We start from the raw sequence: 25,829 nt of genomic DNA, 5'->3' as shown, positions 1-25,829 counted from the left end.
AGCGTTAAGGCATCACAGAGCATGCTGTGTGAGTTGGTGCCATGTGCCGTTTATAGTTTGATTTTATTTGTCCTATACTGTTACAGCTTATTGAATAATTGTAAAAGAATTGCCATCTGGAAGATTTTGATTAATTGAGATTTTGAAACTAGCCTTTAAAGACTTTCCAGGTTTTTGGTTTTATAAACGTGCTTGATTTCATGGTTCTGTAACAGGAAATGACAGCCTGTTGATGTCTGTTTGTACACATATTTAATATGTGTAACTCCATTCCAAGTGTTCTTAATGTCAGCACTCAACTATCATCTGTTTTTAACCACCATATATTTTTAATATTTGTCACAAGAATAACAAACCATTAGTATATTACTTTTTTTCTCTGTAACTTTTTTTCTAGTTACAAGATTTTGCTGTTTTGTTGTCATAGTATATCCTAGATAGTTAAAAATGCAACAGAGGTGGGATTATATCTCCTTCAAATTATTGTGCTTATAAGAAAAAATTCCTATAAATAATGTTTTGTTTTTATTTTTGTAAAGTTAATAGCCTACAGTTTATTTCTTTCATTAATTCATTTTGCTGACATCCCTAGGATTATGACATTTTATAGTCTATAATTGAACAACTGTAAAAGGCATATTCTGAAATTCAAATCAATGTTTTCATAATTTTGAGAAATGATTTATCTGGCATCAGAATCTTAGCAAAATATGGATTTTTTTTTTTTTTTTTTTTTTTTTGAGACAGAGTTCCACTCTTGTTGCCCAGGGTGGAGTGCAATGGCGTGATCTTGGCTCACTGCAACCTCCACCTCCTGGGTTCAAATGATTCTCCTGTCTCAGCCTCCTGAGTAGCTGGGACTACAGGCACGTGCCACCATGCCCAGCTAATTTTGTATTTTTAGTAGAGATAGGGTTTCACAGTGTTGGCCAGGCTGGTCAGGCTGGTCTCGAACTCCTGACCTCAGGTGATCCACCTGTCTTTCCCAAAGTTCTGGGATTACAGGCGTGAGCCACTGTGCCTGGCCAAAATAGGGATTTCTTAAGGTTAATTAATTATGGTTTTTAATTTTAGGCTAGTAAATTCTTAAAGGTTTTATATTTTTTTCTAAAACATGCTATTTTTGCTGCCCAGAAATTGACAAAGTAAACATAGATTCCTTGTTTGCACTTTAAATTTTATTTTATGTTTATTTATTTTTGAGACGAGATCTCGCTGTGCCACCCAGGTTGGAGTGCAGTGGTGCCATCTCAGCTCACTGCAATCCCCACCTCCTGGGCTCAAGTGATAATCCTGCCTCAGCCTTCCAAGTAGCTGGGACCACAGGTGTAAGCCACTATGCCAGGCTAATTTTTTAATTTTTAGTAGAGACCGGGTTTTGCTTTGTTGGCCAGGCTGGTCTCAAACTCCTGAGCTCAAGCAATCTGCCCACCTCAGCCTCCTAAAGTGGTGGGATTACAGATGTGAGCCACCATGCCTGGCCTTTAAATTTAATTATGAATCTGTCCATTCCTTAGCAGAATGTCTTAGATTATTATTGAGAATTAGTTCATCTTCCAAGTGCCTTTTGATCCTGCTGCCAGAGAAATTCCACTTTATGATATCAGTGGCTTTCTTAAGCCTGATATAGAAGTTGTTATTCTAAAAATTGCCTTAACAGTTTTCCCCTGAGCAAAGGCCACTTGCTTCTTGAAGAGTGAATAAAACATGGATTGAAATAAATGTTTTCACCATCACCCCAGGTCACAGCAAATTGATGCTGTGTGCTACTGGAGGCACAGCTTTCTCCTGTCATCAGGCCATTTACAGTGGGTATTTTGTTACTGCGGCATTTGTAAAAAAAATTTGGTTGCTTTTTCAAAATGGGGTGATGGAAAAGTTACGAACTTTGGTGTTTCATAAAAATTAAAATGTCAAACTCTAGGCAATGAGCTTGACTCTTATTTTATCAAAAAGTAGTGTATATAGAATAGTAGGACCAGAAAATAGCTTATTCCCAAACATAAACTGCTTAAGATTCTGGCAGATGTAAAAGTAGAAAATAATTGGGTTTTTTCCTGTTTGTTTGAACAAAAGAATTATTTTTCTCTTAAATTTGGTAATCTATAATATAAAAGTTATGAGAGTGGAGGCTTTTTTGCTTGGTCATTAATTTAGCAGAATTGCTTGCAGCAAACTCTTATTTAAAGATTTTGGTTTTTACAAACATAAATGTTTTATTTTTAAATGTAGGAAGATATTGATGCAGAATCTTCGTTTTCATTAAATATGAACTTTAGCAGTAAAAGAACAAAATTTAAAATTACTACATCAATGCAGAAAGACACACCACAAGTAAGTGCTTTTAATGTCAGGTTTTTTTTGAGGGGGAAACATTTAAGCATTGGACTTTACAAGTGTTTACATTGAGATTGTGCAAAACTTTGCACAGCAAAATTAATAATGGGATATGTCTTTTCTGGTTTGTTGTTGGCATTTATTAACCTTACAGTCAAACAGAAATCTCTACTTGTATTTTAGTTTTTTCTAAGGAAAAGGGTATGGTTTTGTTGTATTTGCTCTTAAACCATTAGAATGTGTAACTTTGCATTCTCTCCGAAAATTCCCACATTGAGAAGTAATAAAATTTCATATTTTTCATTTGTAAAATAAGGGAAAGTTCTCCAGCTCATTTTTTTTTTTTTTTTTTTTTTTTTTGAGACGGAGTCTTGCTCTCTCGCCCAGGCTGGAGTGCAGTGGTGTGATCTCGGCTCACTGCAAGCTGTGCCTCCCGGGTTCACACCATTCTCCTGCCTCAGCCTCCTGAGTAGCTGGGACTACAGGCGCCCGCCACTATGCCTGACTAATTTTGTTTTTTGTATTTTTAGTATAGACGGGGTTTCACTGTGTTAGCCAGGGTGGTCTCGATCTCCTGACATCGTGATCCGCCCGCCTCAGCCTGCCAAAGTGCTGGGATTACAGGTGTGAACCACCGCGCCTGGCCTACAGCTCATTTCTTTCAAAGAAAATTTGTCAGTAGAAAATGCTTCTTAAACTTTCATATGCAAATGAGCCACCTGGGCATCTTGTTCAAATGCAGATTGTGATCTAGTGGGTGTGGAGTGAGGTACTGACAGGCCAGTGTGAGCAGGGGACTTCTGCTCTTCATTATTTTAACTCAGCAGTGATTGTTGCTTTGGTCTGGGATAGACTGTTTCTATCACTTATGCTTCCTGATTGCCTCCGGTGTGCAGTCCTTGGGCTGATGCAGGATGTGAAGATAATATAAGACGTTAGACCCTCTCCAGAAACTTAATTCCCGATGGGGGAGACAAATATTAATTGCCATTTACTTTGAAACCTAAAATGGTCAAGATTCCATTTTCCTCCAGGCTAATAAATAATAATTTGCAATATATAGATTGTATTTTGTCTTTGAAAAGCTGTGAGGAGATCCTGTTAATGTGGCATGGTCTGCATCTATGCCTTGCTTCTGTGTTTCTTGAGCTCCGTGGAGATAGGCCCCCTCTCCTGGCTTCTCTGCTTGAGCCACATAAAATGCCACTTCACAGCTCTTCCCTTTGAAGCCTGATCCAGTATGCATTTGGAGCTAATTACTGCAGTTGACACAACTCCATCTAAAAGCGTCATGAAAGATTCTGTAATCACAGATAAGAAAATGATCTTGCAAATTATTGCTGTGTCCTCCCTTATTGCCTCTTTACCTTAACAGTACAGTTTACAATAATGTAAATTTTTTTTCTAATCTTTCAACTTTAACCCTAGAAATTGTAGATGTTTTAGCAGTGGTTATGTGATATTGGCACAACATAACTATATAATTTGCTCAATATTGTGGTGCATGCCTGTAATCCCAGCTGCTCAGGAGTCTGAGGCATGAGAATCACATGAACCCAGGAGATGGAGGTTGCGGTGAGCTGAGAGCGAGTCACTGAACTCCAGCCAGGACGACAGAGTGAAACCCTGTCTCAAAAAAAAAAAAAAAGTATTTGCACTCACTGATAAAATGAATTGAAAACAAGTTCAGTGACTTAATGTCTTGTTGGGTCTTTTTTCTTTTCTTCTGTAAAACAGGAAATGGAGCAGACTAGAAGTGCAGTTGATGAGGACCGGAAAATGTATCTCCAAGCTGCTATAGTTCGTATCATGAAAGCACGAAAAGTGCTTCGGCACAATGCCCTTATTCAAGAGGTAAAAGGAGGGCAGTCCTCAGGGCTTCTTAGGGTAGAGGGCATTGTCATTGTACAGATTCAGTCTCTTTCTTCTTAAAGAGATACAGAAATAACCTGATCCTCAGATAGCATAAAGAAATGTTTCATACTTAATCAGAATCGTACTCACTTACAATTTCAGTATTAAATTCAGATTTGCAGGCTGGGCACAGTGGCTCATGCCTGTAATCCTTTTTGTTGTTGTTGTTGAGACAGAGTCTTGCTCTGTCGCCCAGGCTGGAGTACAGTGGCGTGATCTTGGCTCACTGCAACCTCTGCCTCCCAGGTTCAAGTGAGTCTCCTGCCTCAGCCTCCCGAGTAGTTGGGAATACAGGCGTGCACCACCATACTTGGCTAATTTTTGTATTTTTCGTAGAGACAGGGTTTCACCATGTTGGCCAGGCTGGTCTCGAACTCCTGACCTCAGGTGATCCACCTGCCTCGGCCTCCAAAAGTGCTGGGGTTACAGGTGTGAGCCACCATGCCCAGTGGACACCTGTAATCTGAATGTCTTGTTAGGCCAAGACAGGAGGATCACTTGAGTCCAGGAGTTTCAGACCAGCCTGGGCAACACAGGGAGACCCCATCTCACCTAAAAAAAAAAAATTAAAAAATTAAAAAATCAAAAAATTAGCCAGTTGTGGCGGCACACTTGTAGTACCAACTACTTGGGAGGCTGAGGTGGGAGGATTGCTTGAGCCCAGGGATTGAGCCTGTGTGACACAGTGAGATGCTATCTCAAATGATAATAATAAATTCATATTTGCTTTGGCTTTATTTTAGAGGTCTAAAACTTGCTGATTCATTGAGTCTTCTGTCCAGTTATTGAAGGAAATTGACCCATCAGATATTCATTCATTCCATAACTATCTGAGCCTACCATGTGATAGACAGCTGGGCTGGTCCCTGGGATATAGCACAGAGCAGCTGAAGATATGGCAGGCTTTTTTGGAGTTCGCAGTTTAATGGGGGAAGAAATACACTATTGAAATGATATGCAAATAAATGTAAAATTACATTAGCATGCACTGAAGGAAAGGTATACAGTACTATGAGAATGTATTTAAATATCCTGGCCTAGGGGCTGCTGGGGAAAACTTTCTTGAGAAAGTGTTTGAACTAAGAGCTGAGAGTTGAGTTAAATAGAAGCTTGGGGTTGTGTGTGAGTACTTAGGTTAATTAGTTTATTGTTTCACTTAATTATGTATCATTATTAGATTTTGCTGTATCCATTTTCCACATTTTAGTTCCTATCTTCATACTTAATTTGGCCCATTTGTTGAAACCTCAGTACATTTGAGGCACTTTAAACTGATTGGTTAAAAGTCATTACCTAATAGCTGAAGAACTGGCAGTAGTTTGACTTCCACATCTCTCTTCTACAGGTGATTAGCCAGTCAAGAGCTAGGTTTAATCCCAGTATCAGCATGATTAAGAAGTGTATTGAAGTTCTGATAGACAAACAATACATAGAACGCAGCCAGGCGTCGGCAGATGAATACAGCTACGTCGCGTGATGTCGCTCTCCTCCAGCGTGGTGTGAGAAGATCATTGCCATCACCATTTGGTGTGTTCCTGTGGGAAAAAGCAGGACTGTGCCTCCATAATTTGGTCATTTGGCAGCCCCTGTTTTCTGCTGTTTACAACATCACCAGTGCCACGTCATGAGCGTCAAAGAAAATGCCTAGAGATATTTCAAGCTCATGTCATTATGACATTTCTTAAAACTTTATTAAAAGAATGAGTGAAGTATTGCTGAAAAGTGGAAATTCGGTTGGGTACCATGCTTTTTCTCCCCTTCACGTTTGCAGTTGATGTGTCTTTTTTTTTTTTTTAATGTATCTTAAAGGACATAAAATTTAAAAACTTAAATATTGTAATATGACAGATAACCTAATAATTGTATCTACATTAAAATGACAAACATGATACTGCTGCTTGTCAAATAAAAAAAAAAAATAAAGAAATAGAATGCCTTTTTTATGTGGATGGAGTATCAGGTTGACCACAAAATATATTGACTCAAAGCAGCTAATGCATCTTTAGTTGCGTTTTTATCTGAATGGTTTAATTCACTTGTACTCCTATTTAAATCCTACATGAAAAATGTCTAGATTATTGTTCTTGACTGAATAGGACTGCATTCAGCATAAAGAATGCTTTATTTTTATGGATTAGATATATTGGATCTAAACATTTTGAATCTTGAAGATGTAATTCCATCAGCAGTTTCTGGTGGTGTGCTACTCCACAGACATCGCAGAGTGTGAGCAGGATGCTTGGTGACCTCAAGTCTGGCACAGAGAGAGCTTTTCATTCAAAAGTTGTCTTTCTTCGGTTGCATAATCCATTAATTCTAGCATAGACTAGTACCCTAGCTCTGTGGCCTTCCCTGAGTCTTAGGAAATCTGTGATACCAACATATTCCTTCTATATGCCTCCCCTACCTGTTACCCTTACAACCCTCCTCCAACAGTTTAGATACTAGAGTCACTCTCATCAATCACAGATGTGCTTAGCAATGCATAACCTAAATACTTTTTTAAAAAAGAAAATTGTACATTGTACTGGGTGCCACATATATAAATCCCATTATTTTGTTTATTTTATATATATATATATATATCTCAACAGCAGTGTTAGAGTACTGCGATCTATTATCATATTTATTGTCTATCCACACCATCACCACCACCACCACACCCCTCCTCCCTCAACATACAAATAATTTTTCTTTATTTAAAAAAAAATAAGAGACGGGGTTTCACCATGTTTCCCAGGCTAGTCTGGAACTTCTGGCCTCAAGCAATCCTATCTCTGTCTCCCAAAGTGCTGGGATTACAAGCATGAGCCACTGCATCCATCCAACACACAATTTTTAAAATCGGAATATTTTAAAGCAAATCACACAAATTATTTCACTTATAATACTTCAGTAAGGCCTTTAAAAAATCCACAGTGATATTATTACTCCTAACAAAAACAATACTTAGTATCATCTAATATGTGGTTCATATTTAAATTTGTTGTTTTGAGATGGGTCTTACAATTGGTTTATTCAATTGCATTTTTTCTAACTCGTGTCTCAAGTGTTTTAAAAATCTACTGAACTTATGAGTTATATACTGTATTTCTCATTTTACCTTTCTTCCAAAAGAGGAAATAATGGCAAACCATATAATATTGTACATTCACTGTCAAAAAGCAAACCCTTGTTTTGATAACTTGTTGATTGATAAAAGTTTTCCAAATTGATTTTTTTTCTTAAATATTTATAAATGTTAAATTAAGTCTTATCCTGGTATCTAATTGTCAAGAAAATATACTCACTGAAAAATGGACAAAATACTTGTGCGGAGGTCTACAGAGATGGCTTACAAGAGTTTTCTTCACATCCTTTCTCCATTTTACCTGAAAGGAAACATCTCTCGCATGAGGAAAAGAGGCCAAATCTGTTCAACCAAGGCACCATTCAGAAAGGGAGCAATGTTTGGAATTCATTGCAGCGCACACCTTCCCCTGCAGAGAGTGCTGGGAAGAGTTGCAGTCTTGTCAAGTTAGGTCAGGAGATTGAAGTCATCACTGCAGAAGCCGTAGCACACAGCCCAGAGCTCTGACCTGGCCGCCCTGCTGTGCAATAACTAGTGCGAGTGGGCAAAACAGCTCAGAGCTATGAAAAGGAAAAAGGAGCAAGGAGAGGAGGATTTTCTATGCTTCACTGCAGAAAACACAAGTGAGCAAAACCCTCAGAAGTTTTTTAGAAGTCATTAATACTAAGGTAGTTTACGTGTGTGAGTCAGTGATGCATTTTATAGCCAGCCAGCATGAGGCCTTGTCCACATGCCAATCCTTTCCCTTTGAAAGCAAATATTTAATTGCTACTGAAGGTGCAGACTTATTTTAAGGTTTAGTCCAATATTTTATGACCATTTGCTTTAATATAAACAAACACTCTGGGGGTTGTGTGTTTGTTTTGTTGTTTTAAGACAGGGTCTCGCTCTGTCACCCAGGCTGGAGTGCAGTGGTGCAATCACGGCGCACTGCAACCTCGACCTGCCGGGCTCAAGTGATCCTCCCACCTCAGCCTCCCAAGTAGCTGGGACCACAGGCACATGCCACCACACTCGGCTAATCTTTGTATTTTTTGTAGAGACGAGGTTTTGCCATGTTGCCCAGGCTGGTCTCAAACTCCTGAGCTCAAGCAATCCACCTGCCTCGGCCTCCCAAAGTGCTGGGATTAGAGGTATGAGCCACTATGCTTTATTTTCTTTATAACTTACTATCTTTTTAGGATTTTGTAACCTATGTACGCTACCATGCTATCCCATGTCTGTTCACTTTTTTAAAAAACCTTTTTGAGTATAAATGATGACAGGTGCTTCCACCTGTTATTTTGTTTACTCTTCAGGTAATCCTGTTTGATAGGCAATGCTTCTCTTTTTCATAGGTGAGGAAACTAAATGAGACTTTTCCAGGAGTTACTGTTGTAAACTGCAGAACCTGAATTTAAATGCCAGTCAAATCCATGGATGTTAAAAGTATGGCCTCTCTATATAGGTATATAGCCTCTAAAATAAGTAGAAATAACTTCATTTCATACATAAAGAATAGTTTTTCCTGACCTTTTAGAATAACAATTTGTTTCTAGTTAAATAATGTATGATAAACACATCATATTTTTCTTAAGATACTTAAGATCATGTAAACACGGTTAAGGAATTTGTCTTGGCACATAGCTGATTCATGACAAAGGGTATTTGTGAATTTAGTGTTTTACATTCACATGTACTATTACAGAACATTTATTTCACAGTGTATGTATACTTAAAAGTTGTTATCAGTTAATTTTGTTGAGCTATGTACTAGAAAAGGATAATTATTCACCTCTTAATTTTTGGTTCCAAGAATAAATTCTTGGTTGAGCAAGGTCAAAGTCAAGATGCGTACTTTAAAAATACTAGTCATTGGCTGGGCACCGTGGCTCACGCCTGTAATCCCAGCACTTTGGGAGGCTGAGGTGGGTGGATCACCTGAGGTCAGGAGTTCAAGACCTGCCTGACCAACATGGAGAAACCTGTCTCTACTAAAAATACAAAAAATTAGCCAGGCATGGTGGCATGCACCTGTAGTCCCAGCTACTTGGGAGGCTGAGGCAGGAGAATTGCTTGAACCCAGGAGGCGTAGGTTGCAGTGAGCCAAGATCGAGCCATTGCACTCCAGCCTGGGCGACAAGAGCAAAACTCGGTCTCAAAAAAATAAATAAATAAAAATACTAGTCCTAAGGGCTGTTGCAGATGGGCCATAGCGAAATGAGTGGAAATTAATATGGAGAGACCCACTAGTAGAAGATTGCTGTGTTCTTGAAGCGTATCAAGGCCAAAGCAATTAAATTAGGCAATCCTTTGAAATATATGGCCCCATAGGCTAGAATTCATTAAAGGTAGGATTTACTGATGGGGAAGAATGATAATTTTCATAAGGAATGGCTGTGCTACCTATGAAATTGTAAGAGTTTTTTTTTTCTTCCTCTGGCCCCTATCCACAACCCAGGAAATTCCTCTTCGTTTTATCATCTAGCAAACAGGTACTGGTGCCAGGGCATTACGCTGGGTACAAGATATGCAGTGATGAGCAGAAAAGATGCTGTCTGTGCTCACATGGAGCTTCCGGTCTTTAACAATCAGTCAGAACTGTGTCATTCCAGATGTGGTAAGTGCTTGTGAAGGAAATCGTGACTACTCAGGAGGATTTCATAAGAGAGGTTAACGGGTGGAGAATGAAGGTGGGAGAGCACATTCTAAACGGAAGTGACAGCAAAGATCCTAAGATAAGAGGCAGCCAGAACTGGGAAATCGAAAAGACCAGTGTGGCTGAATTATGTGCATTGTAAGCAAAGAGTGATTTGGTTATATTTACATTTTTTAAAGATGATGGTAATGTTTTCACAACTTGGCTAGTCAGTGTGTGAATGTTCATTTTGTTAACATGCTTTATGGTGTAATATTTGTATATTATTTTGCTTTGGCGTTTGTGAACTATGTCATAATATTTGTAATTTTTTTTTTTGAAACAGAGTCTTGCTTTGTTTCCCAGGCCGGAGTGCAGTGGCACGATCTCAGCTCACTGCAGTCTTCGCCTCCCAGGTTCAGGTGACCCTCCTGCCTCAGCCCACCTAGTAGCTGGGATTACGGGCACGCATCATCATGCCCGGCTAATTTTGGTATTTTTAATAGAGACGGGGTTTCACCATGTTGGCCAGGCTGGTCTCGAACTCCTGACCTCAGGTGATCCACTCGCCTCAGCCTCCCAAAGTGCTGGGATTACAGGTGTGAGACACTGCACCCAGCCAATACTTGTACATTTTAAGGGAAAATGCATCGGAAGAAATTAGGCGGTAATTTTTTTGGAGTAATTTTTTTGGAGACAGAGTCTCGCTCTGTTGCCCAGGATGGAGTGCAGTGGTGCCATCTCGGCTCACTGCAAACTCCACCTCCCAGGTTCAAGCAATTCTCATGCCTCAGCCTCCCAAGTAGCTGGGATTACAGGTGCATGACCATGGTCGGCTAACTTTTGTATTTTTAGTAGAGTCGGGGTTTCATCATATTGACCAGGCGGGTCTCGAACTCCTGACCTCAAGCAATCTGCCTGCCTCAGCCTCCCAAAGTGCTGGGATTACAGGCGTGAGCCACCGTGCCCGGCTCAGGAGTGATCCTAATGACAGTGACTACTTCTAGAGGGATCAAGTGGATGAACCGGAGTGACTTATGGATTGTGACAGGGTGAGTGGGGGAACGGATGAGTCAATGATGGCAACCTAGATTTTTGGCTTTCACAACTAATGCCATTTAGTGAGTTAGGGGGATCCTAGAAGCCCGAAAGGAGAAGGAAGTTAGTAGGCTTGGTTTTAGACAGTATGCACTTGATGTGCTTTTGAGATGTCCAAGTGCAGCAGGTGGTTGGTCGTAAAGGCTGAAAGTTCACTGTGCACATGTTCCCATCCTGATTCTTAGAAACCAATCTGTAGAAGCTGTTTGAACTATTCTCCTTTCTCTTACCCTAGCCCATGAGTCAACACTTTCCACGTTCATCGTGACTAGAGAATACCAAACATTTACTACCACATGAATATGTTGCAGACATGTTAAGTCATAAAAGCAGGAATGAAGAGGAATGAGATTTTTCCTTTAGGTATTTATATATTAATACATTCTAGGATTTGCCTTCCTGTGTTTCAGTGAGTGGTCTTGTCACCCCCGCTTTGAGGTGAGGACACATTTACAGAAGCGGGGTCATTGTGCCCAAAGTGAACCTGCCAGAGTCTCACTCTGTCACCAGGCTGGAGTGCAGTGACGCGATCTCAGCTCACTGCAACCTCCACCTCCAGGTTCAAGTGATCCTCCTGCCTCAGCCTCTCGAGTAGCTGGGACTACAGGCATGTACCACCACGCCCAGATAATTTTTTTGTATTTTTCGTAGAGAGGCCAGGATGGTCTCGATCTCTTAACCTCGTGATCCACCTGCCTTGGCCTCCCAAAGTGCTAGGATTGCAGGCGTGAGCCACTGTGCCTGGCCAGTTCTTTCTTATATTCATAAATCTTTGCCCACTACTGCTTTTGCACTGCACTCCTGGCAAGCTTAAAAGGAATCATCAGCAAAGGAAGAGATCTTTGGGAACTAACTTGTGGAAAAGAATTTGAATAACAAAGGGCGGTATTAGATGTTTTGTTATTGTTTTCTTTTTCTCCATTGTTAGTAACTTGCTATTTATAGTTCTAGTAATTGAAGAATTGTAGACTGTGTTGAAGTTTGCAGCCTCGGGTAAGGAGTAAACTTAGTGGATTGCTGTTTTTATACTTGGATGGCCAGGCTGATATTTTCCTTGGAGGAACTTTGGTGTTGCAGAAAAAAGACGAAAATTTTCTGTGACTTTCATAAGCAGCCCTGTTCAGGTATCAACTAGCTTATGGGGCTGTCCCTAGCTCAGTACTCAGTCCTATGCAGAGAGCCTCAGCATTCTTAAGTGGATAGTTTTCAGGTTGTTTGTCTTCTAGGGGAAAAAACAGATATGATAAGCTCAGATCTACTTTTAGCAGAAACAAAGCTGGTCTAGTGGCCGGGCGCAGTGGCTCACACCTATAATCTCAGCACTTTAGGAGGCTGAGGTGGGCAGATCATTTGAGGTCAGGAGTTCGAGACCAGCCTGGCCAACGTGGTGAAACCCAGTCTCTACTAAAAATACAAAAATTAGCTGGGCGTGGCACACACTTGTAGTCCCAGCTAGTTGGGAGGCCGAGGCATGAGAATCACTTCAATCCAGTAGGCAGAGGCTGCAGTGAGCTGAGATCCTGCCACTGTGCTCCAGCCAGGATGACAGAGCCATCTTAAAACACACACACACACACACACACACACACACACACACCCCCAAAAGAACGCTGGTCTAGTTTTGGCCTGAGGAGGTCAGTGATGCGGGAGAAGTATGGTGATGTTAAAGGAAACTCGCCAAATGCAAATCAACGCAGTGCTACAAAGTAGATATCTGAGACACCTTGTTTAAATTGTACATTTTATTGTTTTTGTTTTTTGAAACGGAGTCTCACTCTGTCGTCCGGGCTGGGGTACAGTGGCGCAGTCTCAGCTCGCTGCTGCCTACACCTCCTGGGTTCAAGCAATTCTCTTGCCTCAGCCTCCAAGTAGCTGGGATTGCAGACGTGTGCTACCACGGCCAGCTAATTTTTTTTTTTTTTTTGAGATGAAGTTTCACTCTTGTTGCCCAGGCTGGAGTGCAATGGCGTGATCTTGGCTCACTGCAACCTCCACCTCCCAGATTCAAGCAATTCTCCTGCCTTAGCCTCCCGAGTAGCTGGGATTACAGGCATGCACCACCACGCCCGGCTAATTTTGTATTTTTAGTAGAGACAGGGTTTCTCCATGTTGGTCAAGCTGGTCTCGAACTCCCGACCTCAGGTGATCCACCTGCCTCAGCCTCCCAAAGTGTTGGGATTACAGGCTGAGCCACCACACCTGTCCTAGATTGTATATTTTAAAATAATCGTCTCTTAACTGTTGACAGCCAAGAAAGATGAGGACCTGCAGCCACTTGTAAATTGGAAATACATCGTGTCAGCACTCAGGAAGGTGCATGTACCTTCACTTGTAAATTACTTACTTGGCTCTGGTTTGGGCCGCCATCTCCACTGCTCCGTAAAGCAAGGAAGAGAGCTACTCAAATTAAGGAAGAGGCTTCCATAGCCAGCCTCCACTACTTTTCTGAACTATTTCTGGCATTTGGCCTCCAAGTCTAAATGGAGTGAGCCACTTTGCATTTCTTGGGCGGTTGCACCCTTAGTGGGGGTCAACCTTAGCTCTCCAAAAGTGAGATCAGGCTCACTGCTGATGCAGTAATTAAAATCCAATCTAATTAGATCTGAAAGTTCTGACAGCAATTGGAAGTCCTTGCAGCAACCAATGTGGGATTCTTTAGGAAGCAGAGATGAAGGGAAGGGTCAGAAAGCCAGCTCATTTTGATCCCTGCTAGACCATCAAACCCACCAGGGACTATCTATAAAAGGGCAAGTATGTGGCCAACCGAGGAATCTCCTGGGATGCAGCAGAACACAGTATTATAGTGCTATGGTTTCCAAAAAATACACTTGAAAAATACAAGTGTAATGTGAAGTGCAATGTGAACTCAAAATTAGGGTATTTGCAGTGGGTGTGAATGTTCATTTTTATGAAAATCATCTAATACCCTGTGTATTCGAGTTTTCCAGAGAAACAGAACCCACAGGAGATATACATATATATATATATACACACACACACATACACACACATATGCATAAATACACACACACATGCACACACACAGTTGTGTCTCAGTATACATGGGGGATTGCTTCCAGGACCCCTCACAGATACAAAAATCCACAGATGCTCAAGTCCCTTATACAAAATGATGTAGTATTTGCATAGAACCTATGCACATTTTTCTGTATGCTTTAAATCATCTCTAGATTACTTATAACCTCTAACACCAGGTAAAGGCTATGTAAGTAGTTGTTATACTGTGTCACTTACGAAATTATAAGAAAAAAGTCTGTACATGTTCAGTATAGATGCAACTATTCTTTTCTTTCTTTTTTTCAAATTTTTTTTATCTGTGGTTGGTTGAATCCATGAATGTGGAACCCATGAATACAGAGGGCTGACTGTATATGTAAAATGAAATTTATTTATTTTTATTTATTTATTTATTTTTGAGACGGAGTTTCACTCTTGTGGCCCAGACTAGAGTGCAGTGGTGCAATCTCAGCTCACTGCGGCCTCCACCTCCAGGGTTCAAGTGATTCTCCTGCCTCAGCCTCAGCCTCCAGAGTGGTTGGGTTTACAGGTATGCTCCACCACACCTGGCTAATTTTTTATATTTCTAATAGAGATGAGGTTTCACCATGTTGGCCAGGCTGGTCTCGAACTCCTGACCTCAAGTGATCCGCCCACCTCGGCCTCCCAAAGTGAAGGGATTATAGGCGTGAGCCACCGTGCCCAGCCCAAAATGAGATTTATTATAAGGAATTGATTCACAAGATATTGGTGGTTGACCAATCCCACAATCTGCTGTCTGCTAGCTAGAGACCCAGGAAAACCAATGGCATGAATTCCAGTCTAAGTCTGAAGGCCTGAGAAGGAGGAGTGCTAATGGCATAACTCACATTCCACGATAAGGAGACTGATGTCTCAGCTCAAGCACTCAAGTAAAGAGACAGAATTCAACCTTCTTTCACCTTTTTCTTCTACTTGGGCCCTCAAAGGGTTGAATTATGCCTACCCATATTGGAGAGGACAATCTACTTTACTCAGTCCACTGATTTAAATGCTAATCTTTTCCAGAACCTCCTCACAGACACACGCAGAAATAATGTTTAAGCAGATATCTAGGCATCCTGAGGGCCGGCCAGTAAAGTTGACATGTAAAATTAACCATCACAAGTCCACCTCTTGTCAACTTCGCACCCACATGCCTCCCTGTAAAACATATTTAATCTCCAAATGAAAACAGTAACAGGCTGGACATAGTGGCTCATGCCTGTAATCCCAGCATTTTGGGAGGCCAAGGAGGGCGGATCATTTGAGGTCAGGAGTTTGAGACCAGCTTGACCAACATGGTGACACCCTGTCTCTACTAAAAATACAAAAAATTAGCCAGGTGTGGTGGCACACGCCTGTAATCCCAGCTACTCAGGAGGCTGAGGCAAGAGAATTGCTTGAACTCGGGAGGTAGAGGTTGCAATGAACCGAGATCATGCCACTGTACTCCAGCCTGGGTGACAGAGTGAGACTCCTCAAAACAAACAAACAAAAAAGTCAATAACAAGGTCATAGATCCACCTAACATGATACAACTAACTATCCTATATGCAACTGAAAATGCACCAATCCCTTCCCCAAAAGAGGAGGTAAAATCCTTCAGTGATGTTTATTCTTCTTTTGATAGTCCATAACTTAAATACTGTGGTGTAAAATTAATAAATACTATGATATAAAGTCCGTATATCTTATGTTATATGATAAGGGAATAAGAAATGAAAAATAGAAACACAAACATTCATAACAAGATGAGGAGGAAATAGGATAATTACAGTCCTTGTTTTTATAACTGGTCACATGACCATAGCTGATATTTGTAACCACCTTGTTTCTACTACCCACTATATATTCCCTTTGCAGCTGGTTGTAGCTCTTCATCTGGTGGGGTGACCCAAACCTTTATTTCTGAAGAGTCTAGGCCATTAATAGTCCTGCCTGAATTGGGTTGTTGTAGTTTTCCATTGACCCTAATCATAGGTGGTACCAAGGGATCTTAAGGGATCTCCCGTATTCCAGATATACTCTTCCTGATCTTCACTCTGGAGTAGTTGTCCAATTTCCTCCTGGTATTCAGGATCAGTCACCCCAGCCATCACAGGAACTCCCTTCTTTGCCTGTTGATTCAGAGCCATGAGGAGCTCAAAGTGGCTGGGGACACTCTTAACTTCCAGTTCAATGAAATCATTGCTGTGTTTCCTGGTTGAAGCATTCCTCCCTCTGGAACTAAGACCTCTAGGTCACCAGAGCATAAGGTCACGGGGCCAGGAAGCAAGATTTTGTTAATGGGTTACCAGGGGTAATAGTGAACAGTGACGCTCTCACTTTCACCCCTTGATTCCTGGACCTGCGAGTCCTGCCTGCGTGGAAAGGCTGATACCACTGTGAGGAGAGAGGTTGATACTAATAGGGGTGTAGAGACCTCTTCCACTGGCAAAAAGACTCATCAGAATTTAGGGGCTCAGTGCCCCCTGCTTTGTCAGGATCTTGACACACATCCCCACCTCAACTGACAAGATGCCATTCTTTCTCAATCAATGCTCTCACTTTAATAGTGGGCACTCTGCAAGGCCAGGAGTACAACTTGCAATGATATTCAGCCAGACACAGGGTGAAATTCTGTATTTGATTTTCAGCAATCTCAGCCCTGCAGCTATAGGGAATAAGGGTGAGAAGGCACCCTTGTCTATGAAGCAGAGCAAGTGAGCCCTCACCAGACACAGAATTGGCTGCTGCCTTGATCTTAGACTTCCCAGCCTCTAGAACTGTAAGAAATAAATTTCTGTTGTTTATAAATTATGCAACCTAAGGTATTTTGTTATAGTAATCTGAGCTAGTCAAGACAATCTTCCTCCAGCCTTGCCCATCTCGGTTGATGGCAACTCTTTCCTTCCAGTTTCTCAGGCCAAAACCCTTGGAGTTTTTCTTTACTCAGGTCTTTTTTTTTTTTTGGACGGAGTCTCTCTCTGTCACCCAGGCTGGAGTGCAAGGCATCTTCGGGTTCAACTGTTATCCTGCCTGAGCTTCCCAAGTAGCTGGGACTATAGGCACACGCCACTGCACCTGGCTAATTTTTGTATTTTTAGTAGAGATGGGGTTTCACCATGTTGGCCAGACTGGTCTGGAGCTCCTGACCTCAGATGATCCTCCTGCCGTGGCCTCCCAAAGTGCTGGGATTACAGGCGTGAGCCACTGCGCCCGGCCCTTTACTCATGTCTTTCACACTCTACATGTAATTCATCTTGAAGTCCTGTTGGCTCTACTTTCATTTTCTTATTTTTTCAAGAGGCTATGTTGCCCAGGCTGGTCTCGGACTCCCAGACTCAAGCGATCCTCTCACCTTGGCCTCCCCAGAGTGCTGGGATTACTGGCATGAGCCATCATGCCTGGCCAGCTCTCCTTTCAGAACATATTCAGCACCTGGCAGACAGGTCCTGCCAGAGACAATGATGGTAGGCCAGCAGAATAGCAGATGTGTGTAAAGCAGTAGGCTGCCAGATCAGTATATCAGGATGACTAGAGGCAAGAGATGTTCAGCAGGGTGGACAAGCAGAAGGTGCCATCAGGAAGGAAGTCCACGGTTACCAGAGCCCCAGCTACTGAGCCCGGAATGGGCAAGCCAGGCTCAGGGCTGGAGGAACTGAGGCACCAGGCAAGTTTCCATGACAGAGATCCAAGTGGAAGAAGCAAGGCAGATGTCTAGTTCACCCAACTGGGGCCTGAAGGTCTCCAAAGCAGGAGGAAATTCATGCATCATCGATGGGTACTAAACAAGCCTGAACGAGCAGGGCTGGGCTATGGGCCTCTTACCCCAAAGCAGGGAATGGACCCAGAGACTAGAATGGAGCAATGCCTGCAAGGGAGGTCAGCAGGTCCCAGCCTGGGGAGACTGGGAAGCTGAGCTGGCAGTCAAGCTGACTTGCCACCATTCAAACAAGAAATGCCACAGGATCCTGCTTCTGAAGCATTCGGCTCCCAAACAAAAAGCATGGAAGACAGTTGGGTGACTATAGTGAGGACCTACAGATGGTACTTCCTGGGTCTTGTGTCTCCTGGGCTCCAGGAGGATGGAGGTTGACTTGAGTCTTAAAGGCTTAACCTTTCGCACACTGAAAAACCTGCTTCCCAGCAGCCTGACAGCAAGTTCTCTGACCTCTGTAGGAACTTTTCTGGTATTTAAGTCATTATCACCTCCCAAACTTGCCTCTTCAGTGGACTCTGCGTTGTGGTCCCTCCCTCTGTCTTTCCTGGTCTTCCCCAGCTCTGCACGTTGCACTCCATTCCCCAGACCCATGTGTTCTGCCACACCTCTCACCAGCCCCTAGGTACTTTAACACAGGAATATCTGTTGTTGCTACATATCCCTACGTCAAACTTTTTTCTTTTTCTTTTCTTTTTTCTTTTTTTTGAGACAGTCTCACTTTGTCGCCCAGGATGGAGGGCAGTGGTGTGATCTCAGCTCACTGTAATCTCCACCTCCCAGGTTCAAGCGATTCTCCTGCCTCAGCCTCCTGAATAGCTAGGGCTGCAGGTGTGTGCCACCACACCTGGCTAATTTTTGTACTTTTAGTAGAGATGGAGTTTCACCATGTTGGCCAGGCTGGTCTTGAACTCCTGACCTCAGGTGATCTGCCTTCCTTGGCCTGCCAAAGGGCTGGGATTACAGGTGTGAGCCACGGCGCCTGGCCTCAAAAATGTGTTTTCTAATACTATTTTGACAAAAATCTTTCAGTGTTGTTGGTTTCCTTTATAATCCTGGGTATTTTATTTCAAGCATTGAAAAACGTTACTGTGAGAAGTTCAGAGATTCCAGAATGCCACGTGCTCTGCCACAGCTCTCACAGCAGGACACCACAGGCCTCATGCATCCTGGGCCGTGTGAAGCAACCTCAAGCCACAGTGTTCCTCATGCTTCTCCTTCTTGCCTAATCCTCCTGTTTTATTGGCTGAGTCGACCAGCTGGGCTTTAACCAAGAGTCTACTCCCTCAGTTCCTTTTTCTTTCTTCTTTTTTTACAGACAAGGTCTCGCTCTGTCACCCAGGCTGGAGTACAGTGGTACCATCATAGCTCACTGCAGCCTCAGGCTCCTGGGCTCAAACAGTCCTCCCACCTCAGCCTCCCGAGTAGCTGGGACTACAGGCACACACCACTATGCCCTGGCTAATTTTTTTATAGAGATGGGGGTCTCCTCATGTTGCCCAGGCAGGTCTCGAACTCCTGGCCTCAAGAGATCCTCATGCCTCAGCTTCCTAACATGCTGGGATTATAAGTATTAAATCAAATTTAGCCTAAAGCTACCTCCTTACATATTTTAAGTTCGACCTAAAGGTTTCTCTGTACATTGTGGACTATAAGCTAAATGAAATTGTAAACAGACTGTAGCCTACTCTTGTGCCAATCACCAAGTTTTGGCCAATCCAATGTGGTCAACTGTTCCAACCATATTCTAATAAGGCAAATGCCAAGCTATAACCAATCCAGCTGTTTTTGCACCTCTCTTCCATTTTCTGTATGTCACCTTCCTTTTTCTGCCCTTAAATCTTCTACCACGTGGCTGCGCTGGAGTCTCTGAGCCTACTCTGGCTCAGGAGATGGCCCAATTTGCCAGTCATTCTTTGCTCAATTAAACACCTTTAAATTTAATTTGACTAAAGTCAAATTTTAATTTTATTTTTTTTTAACCACAGGTTTGAGCCACTGAACCTAGCCCCTTAGTTTCTATTCAGTGACCTAGCTTCCTGCCAATACTGGGGGCCTTGTCCTGGTGATGGAATGCTGGTACCATGCATTCTCTTTTTTGCCTTCTGCCCTCCACATTCCCCACCACCAGCTGTGACGGTCCTTTGAGGAACGATCTTTGGAAAGCTTCCTAGCATCCTTTGCCCTGCCTGCTGGAGTGGAGTGCCTAGTCCCAGTGATTGCCCCAGATGGTGCTGAGTTTATTACATCCTCTGACACTAGGCTTTGAGCTGCCTAGAAGCCCTGGCTAGAATCGACTCTATCTGCATTGTTTGTTTGTTTGTTTGTTTCCATTCTCTGGTTCTACTACTTCTCCACAGACCTTTTCCCTACCTAGTTCTCCTCATGCCTCATGCCCAGGACCACCCTTTGGTTCTAGTCTAGTTCTCTGGAGCAGCAGGAAAGACATGTAATTCCCCTGCTATATGGTAATTATTCATAATTTTTTCCCTGCAAGCCCAACATTCCTCCTTTATGATAGTTTCTAACTCATTTTCTGCAGCAGTGCATACACTTCTGCTCCCTGAAGTCCTGCTGGAAGGGCCACTTGTTAGAACCAGACAAATTGTTCACATGCTTACTGCTTAAGAGGCTCATGACTTGTCCCTAATGACTAGAAGCAAAGGAAGAAGCTGTTTTAAGGGGAGAGTCTGCTTTTGAATCCAGCCCCCACTTATGTTTTGGCTTAAATGAAATAGCTTCTTTCTTAATGCACATCAGAAATACCCAGGAAACCACCTCAGTTCTCTGGGTTAGAGTATACATGTTCTAGGTGTTTCCTCTCTGAGCCAAATAAAAGGAATCCCCAGAATTCCTAGAGGAATTTGATATGTAAGAGTTAACACATGCTACCCTGCTTCTTCCAGATGAAAGAGGACGGAGGGCATCTTCCTCCCTGACACCAGGCTGGAATCGCTTGGGCGATTAGCAAGCAGGTTGCCAGCATCTATGCCACTGTGAATCAAAGGGTCTGGAAAAATCTCGACCAAGACACTTTCCGAGCACCACCCTTACCTCAGTGTCCAAGATTTCTCTATTCAAGATTCCCATGGGCTTAAGGTGTCAGAGTTCCTGGTCATTGTGCAAACTGGTTTTCTGGAAGGGCTCTCGTTTCTTAATGCCTCTGCTTTTTCCCCCAGAAGATGCAAGTCACCTTTCTGTCACCCTCAAGGGGCCAGGTCCCAAGTCCTGAGCTCCAGTTGGGAGGAGATAGTTTGAGGAGCTCTGAAAGAGGAAGGGTCAGCCTGGGAGACTGGGCAGAGGCTCTTAGTGTGGGGAAAAGGCGGGAGCGCTGGGAGGCAGCAGCATTTGGAATACAGACAGATTCCCCCGCCTGTGGCAATCTCTGTCTCCCTCTGGTGGTTTAAGCTCTCAAAATTACAGGTGTTCTTTGTAAGTAACTCATACATTCCAGTACCGGGGTGAGTTTTTACTCTTTTGGCTCATGTCATTTCCTCCCAGCAGCTAGGGTCTCTGCATTTTGTCCTGTTGTCATGGCAACTGGTACTCTGCAAGCTTTGGGAGCTGAAGCTGTAGAGCTGGCTTGTTAGGGAGGCTGCCCTCTCTCTCCAGCTCAATGGGGAACTGTAGACATTTGGAAGATGAATCATTCTAGTCCATTGAATAGCTTGCCGAGGTGACCCCGAGCAAGCTCCTTCCATCTCTTAACAAAAACTATAGTGTTGTGAAGATTGTATGAGATAACTTATCTGAAGTTCCTAGCGCCATGCCTGACATACTATTTTAAGTGTTTGATAAATAATATTTGCCTTCCCATTGATTCAGACTCTACAGGCAGCAATAAAAAATTACTGCTCTAAATATTTCTCTTTTTCTCTCTGCAGCCTTTCATGGAAGTTGCCATGGTTCTGCATCCCTAAACCAATGAGACACAATGGCAAGTTTCTCTTCCTACATCTATTTCAACCACCAGCTTAACTCCCCTTCCTGAGTGCAGCTAAAGCTGTGGCCATCAGGCAGGTGAATCTTGGTGCCTCCTGTTCAACCAACAGGAATGACTGAAGCAGGATGGGGGTGGGACCAGCAGTAAGAAGCCCAGAGCAATGACCAGAGCTCCCTTTCTGGGGAGAGCTGGGCTGGAGAAAATCTATGCACTGCTGATCTCCTAAGGAGAGAGCTTCAAGGGTGAAAAGACGGTGTCCCACAGGCCTGAGGCTGCACAGATCTAGCTTTTGCCATTGAGGACAGCAGGGACAGTAAAGCTTCCCAGATCCCCTTTCAACCTGCCAGCTGGCATGTCACCTACCATAGAGGAAGCCAATCCTAGACCTTGTACTAATTGAGAGATTGCAAAAGTATCCTGTTAGCTGGGTCTGGACACCAGTGATAAATAGACTCATGAGTGAGCTAAGGAAAGGAACTGGCCCATCTAAAAGGAACCGGCCCAAGGAAAAGCAGGAATCTATGAAGGCATTCAATAACTTGGACCAAAAAGGAACAAGAAGGTAAAATTGAATACTTGGGTGATGGTTACACTAAAAACCTAGATTTCCCCACTACAAGATATATCCATGTAACAAAACTGCACTTGTACCCCTTAAATTTATATACTTAAATAAAATAAAATAGAAGAGATTATTTTTCTTTTTTTTTTTTGAGACGGAATCTCACTCTGTTGCCCAGGCCTGGAGTGCAGTGGTGCGATCTTGGCTCACTGCAACCTCCTCCTCCCGAGTTCAAGCAATTCTCCCACCTCAGCCTCCCTAGTAGCCGAGACTACAGGCACTTGCCATCATGCCCAGCTAATTTTTGTATTTTTAGTAGAGATGATTTTACCATGTTGGCCAGGCTGGTCTCGAACTCCTGACCTCAAGTGATCCACCTCCCTCAGCCTCCCAACGTGCTGGGATTACAGTTGTGAGCCACTGTGCCCAGCCAAAATAGAAGAGATTCTATTACAGCATAAAATACTTTATGGAAATAAGAAAACAAGGCCCGGCGCGGTAGGTCATGCCTGTAATCTCAGCACTTTGGGAGGCCGAGGTGGGCAGATCATGAGGTGAGGAGATCGAGACCATCCTGGCCAACATGGTGAAACCCCATTTCTACTAAAAGTACAAAAAATTAGCCGGGCGTGGTGGCACGTGCCTGTAGTCCCAGCTACTCAGGAGGCTGAGGCGGGAGAATCACTTGAACCCAGGAGGCGGAGGTTGCAGTGAGCCGAGATCGTGCCACTGCACTCCAGCCTGGGCGACAGAGTGAGACTGTCTCAAAAAAAAGAAAAAGAAAAAGAAATAAGAAACACGAGTTTTTCATTTTAAATTTCAGTTGATGACTGAAGAAGAGGATAGTTGCAGGCTAAATTAGTGGCCCAGGAGATTCAGTGAGAGAAAAATCTCAAAACATAAAACAAAATTACAAGCAGATGGAAATATTGAAGAAACTGACAAAAGTATTTGAAGTCTGGATTCAGACAATCTTACATGTAAACAATAAAATGCCTAGAAAGGTTTTTTAAAAAGAAAAGTAGAAGAGAAGCTGTAATTAAACCAAACCAATAATAATAATAATAAATCATACGTACTAAAAAGAAATTGAGTATTCGAAGTGAAAGAATTCACCAAATTCCAATCTGGATTAATAAAACACTTAAGGAATATCCTGGTGAGCTGGGCGCGGTGGCTCATGCCTGTAATCCCAGCACTTTGGCCAGGCTAGTCTTGAACTCCTGACCTAAAGTGATCCGCCTGCCTCAGCCTCCCTCAGTGCTGGGATTACAGGCGTGAGCTACTGCGCTCAGCCTATATAACCGTTAAGGTAAAAGAAATATATTCAAAATTACACAAGATTTAGAAAATAAATCCTACACCTACTTCTGTTTGATGAAAATATTCCAGAAGAACTCTAATCAAATGATAAGTAAATCAGAAAGAAGACCACAAGATTGCCGTGATGAGTAATGAGTGTGTGTGTGTGTGTGAGTGTGTGTGTGTGTGTGTGTGTTGCAATACTGGGTAAGGGAGCAGAAGGATAGTTACAGCATTCTTAAGATTTTATCTTACAGGCCAAGTAATGGAGTGTCTTGGTGAACAGAAATATACTGTGCTTTTTTCTTTTCACAGGTAATGGTAGAGAAATATTTGTTTATGTGTATCCAGTATAGAATGGAATCATTACTGATATGGAAAATTACATAAGAACTTTGCATTTTTCAGGTCTGTTAAGGAATGACAGAATGACACACCCATTCCTTGCTCCATCCCCACTTCCGATTTCCACATCCATACACTGGAAAGTCTTGATTTCTTTAGCCAAGGACACAGCTTAATAAATTAAAGATATCGATATTCAGAGAAGGACTGTGTGGTAGATAGAGCTCCCTCTCCCCTCTCCCCTCTCCCCTCCCCCCTCCCCCCTCTCCCCTCTCCCCTCTTTCCACGGTCTCCCTCTGATGCCGAGCCGAAGCTGGACGGTACTGCTGCCATCTCAGCTCACTGCAACCTCCCTGCCCGATTCTCCTGCCTCAGCCTGCCGAGTGCCTGTGATTGCAGGCGTGCGCCGCCACGCCTGACTGGTTTTCGTATTTTTTTGGTGGAGACGGGGTTTCGATGTGTCGGCTGGGCTGGTCTCCAGCTCCTAACCGCGAGTGATCCGCCAGCCTCGGCCTCCCGAGGTGCCGGGATTGCAGACGGAGTCTCGTTAACTCAGTGCTCAATGGCGCCCAGGCTGGAGTGCAGTGGCGTGATCTCGGCTCGCTACAACCACCTCCCAGCCGCCTGCCTTGGCCTCCCTAAGTGCCGAGATTGCAGCCTCTGCCTGGCAGCCACCCCGTCTGGGAAGTGAGGAGCGTCTCCGCCTGACTGCCCATCATCTGGGATGTGAGGAGCCCCTCTGCCTGGCTGCCCAGTCTGGAAAGTGAGGAGCGTCTCTGCCCGGCCGCCATCCCATCTAGGAAGTGAGGAGCGCCTCTTCCCGGCTGCCATCACATCTGGGAAGTGAGGAGCGTCTCTGCCCGGCCGCCCATCGTCTGAGATGTGGGGAGCACCTCTGCCCTGCCGCCCCGTCCGGGATGTGAGGAGTGTCTCTGCCCGGCCGCCCTGTCTGAGAAGTGAGGAGACCCTCTGCCTGGCAACCGCCCCGTCTGAGAAGTGAGGAGCCCCTCCGCCCGGCAGCCACCCCGTCTGAGAAGTGAGGAGCGTCCTCCCTCCTCGTCTGGGAGGGAGGTGGGGGGGGTCAGCCCCCCGCCCGGCCAGCCGCCCCGTCCGGGAGGTGAGGGGCACCTCTGCCCGGCCGCCCCTACCGGGAAGTGAGGAGCCCCTCTGCCCGGCCAGCCGCCTCGTCCGGGAGGGAGGTGGGGGGGTCAGCCCCCCGCCTGGCCAGCCGCCCCGTCCGGGAGGCAAGGGGTGCCTCTGCCTGGCCGCCCCTACTGGGAAGTGAGGAGCCCCTCTGCCCGGCCAGCCGCCCCGTCCGGGAGGGAGGTGGGGGGGTCAGCCCCCCTCCTGGCCAGCCGCCCCATCCGGGAGGGAGGTGAGGGGGTCAGCCCCCCGCCCGGCCAGCCGCCCCGTCCGGGAGGGAGGTGGGGGGATCAGCCCCCCGCCTGGCCAGCCGCCCCGTCCGGGAGGGAGGTGGGGGGATCAGCCCCCTGCCCGGCCAGCTGCCCTGTCCAGGAGGTGGGGGGGGTGCCTCTGCCCGGCCGCCCCTACTGGGAAGTGAGGAGCCCCTCTGCCCGGCCAGCCGCTCTGTCTGGGAGGGAGGTGGGGGGGTCAGCCCCCGGCCCGGCCAGCCGCCCCGTCCGGGAGGGAGGTGGGGGGGTTAGCCCCCCGCCTGGCCAGCCGCCCCATCTGGGAGGTGAGGGGCGCCTCTGCCCAGCCGCCCCTTCTGGGAAGTGAGGAGCCCCTCTGCCCGGCCAGCCACCCCGTACGGGAGGGAGGTGGGGGGGTCAGCCCCCCGCCCGGCCAGCCGCCCCGTCCGGGAGGGAGGTGGGGGGGTCAGCCCCCCGCCCGGCCAGCCGCCCCGTCCGGGAGGGAGGTGGGGGGGTCAGCCCCCCGCCCGGC

The 25,829-nt window shown here is 44.5% G+C and overlaps 1 protein-coding gene and 1 long non-coding RNA gene across 7 annotated transcripts in view; both read left to right on the top strand.

The window, feature by feature from the left end:
* CUL2 (cullin 2) overlaps positions 1–6,187 on the top strand; it is an 80,870-nt gene extending 74,683 nt beyond the window's left edge. For 5 of the 6 annotated variants that reach the window (XM_016962992.4, XM_016962994.4, XM_063817535.1 and 2 more), the window contains 3 exons: positions 2,233–2,334; positions 4,075–4,191; positions 5,597–6,187. In XM_016962992.4, the coding sequence (XP_016818481.1) occupies positions 2,233–2,334; positions 4,075–4,191; positions 5,597–5,728 (351 nt within the window). In that variant the 3' untranslated portion in view covers positions 5,729–6,187. 6 annotated transcript variants of the gene reach the window in all.
* A 503-nt stretch (positions 6,188–6,690) lies between these two features.
* On the top strand, positions 6,691–22,388 carry LOC134807158 (uncharacterized). Its single transcript, XR_010146848.1, has 5 exons — positions 6,691–7,944; positions 8,659–8,768; positions 9,762–9,920; positions 10,794–10,990; positions 21,660–22,388. It is a non-coding gene; the product is annotated as an uncharacterized LOC134807158 (long non-coding RNA).
* The last annotated feature ends 3,441 nt before the right edge of the window (positions 22,389–25,829 follow it).

Source organism: Pan troglodytes, chromosome 8 (assembly GCF_028858775.2).
Source record: "Pan troglodytes isolate AG18354 chromosome 8, NHGRI_mPanTro3-v2.0_pri, whole genome shotgun sequence".
Lineage (NCBI taxonomy): Eukaryota > Metazoa > Chordata > Mammalia > Primates > Hominidae > Pan > Pan troglodytes.
The sequence above is the reverse complement of the archived record's forward strand: the minus strand, read 5'-3'. Positions and strand labels throughout refer to the sequence as shown.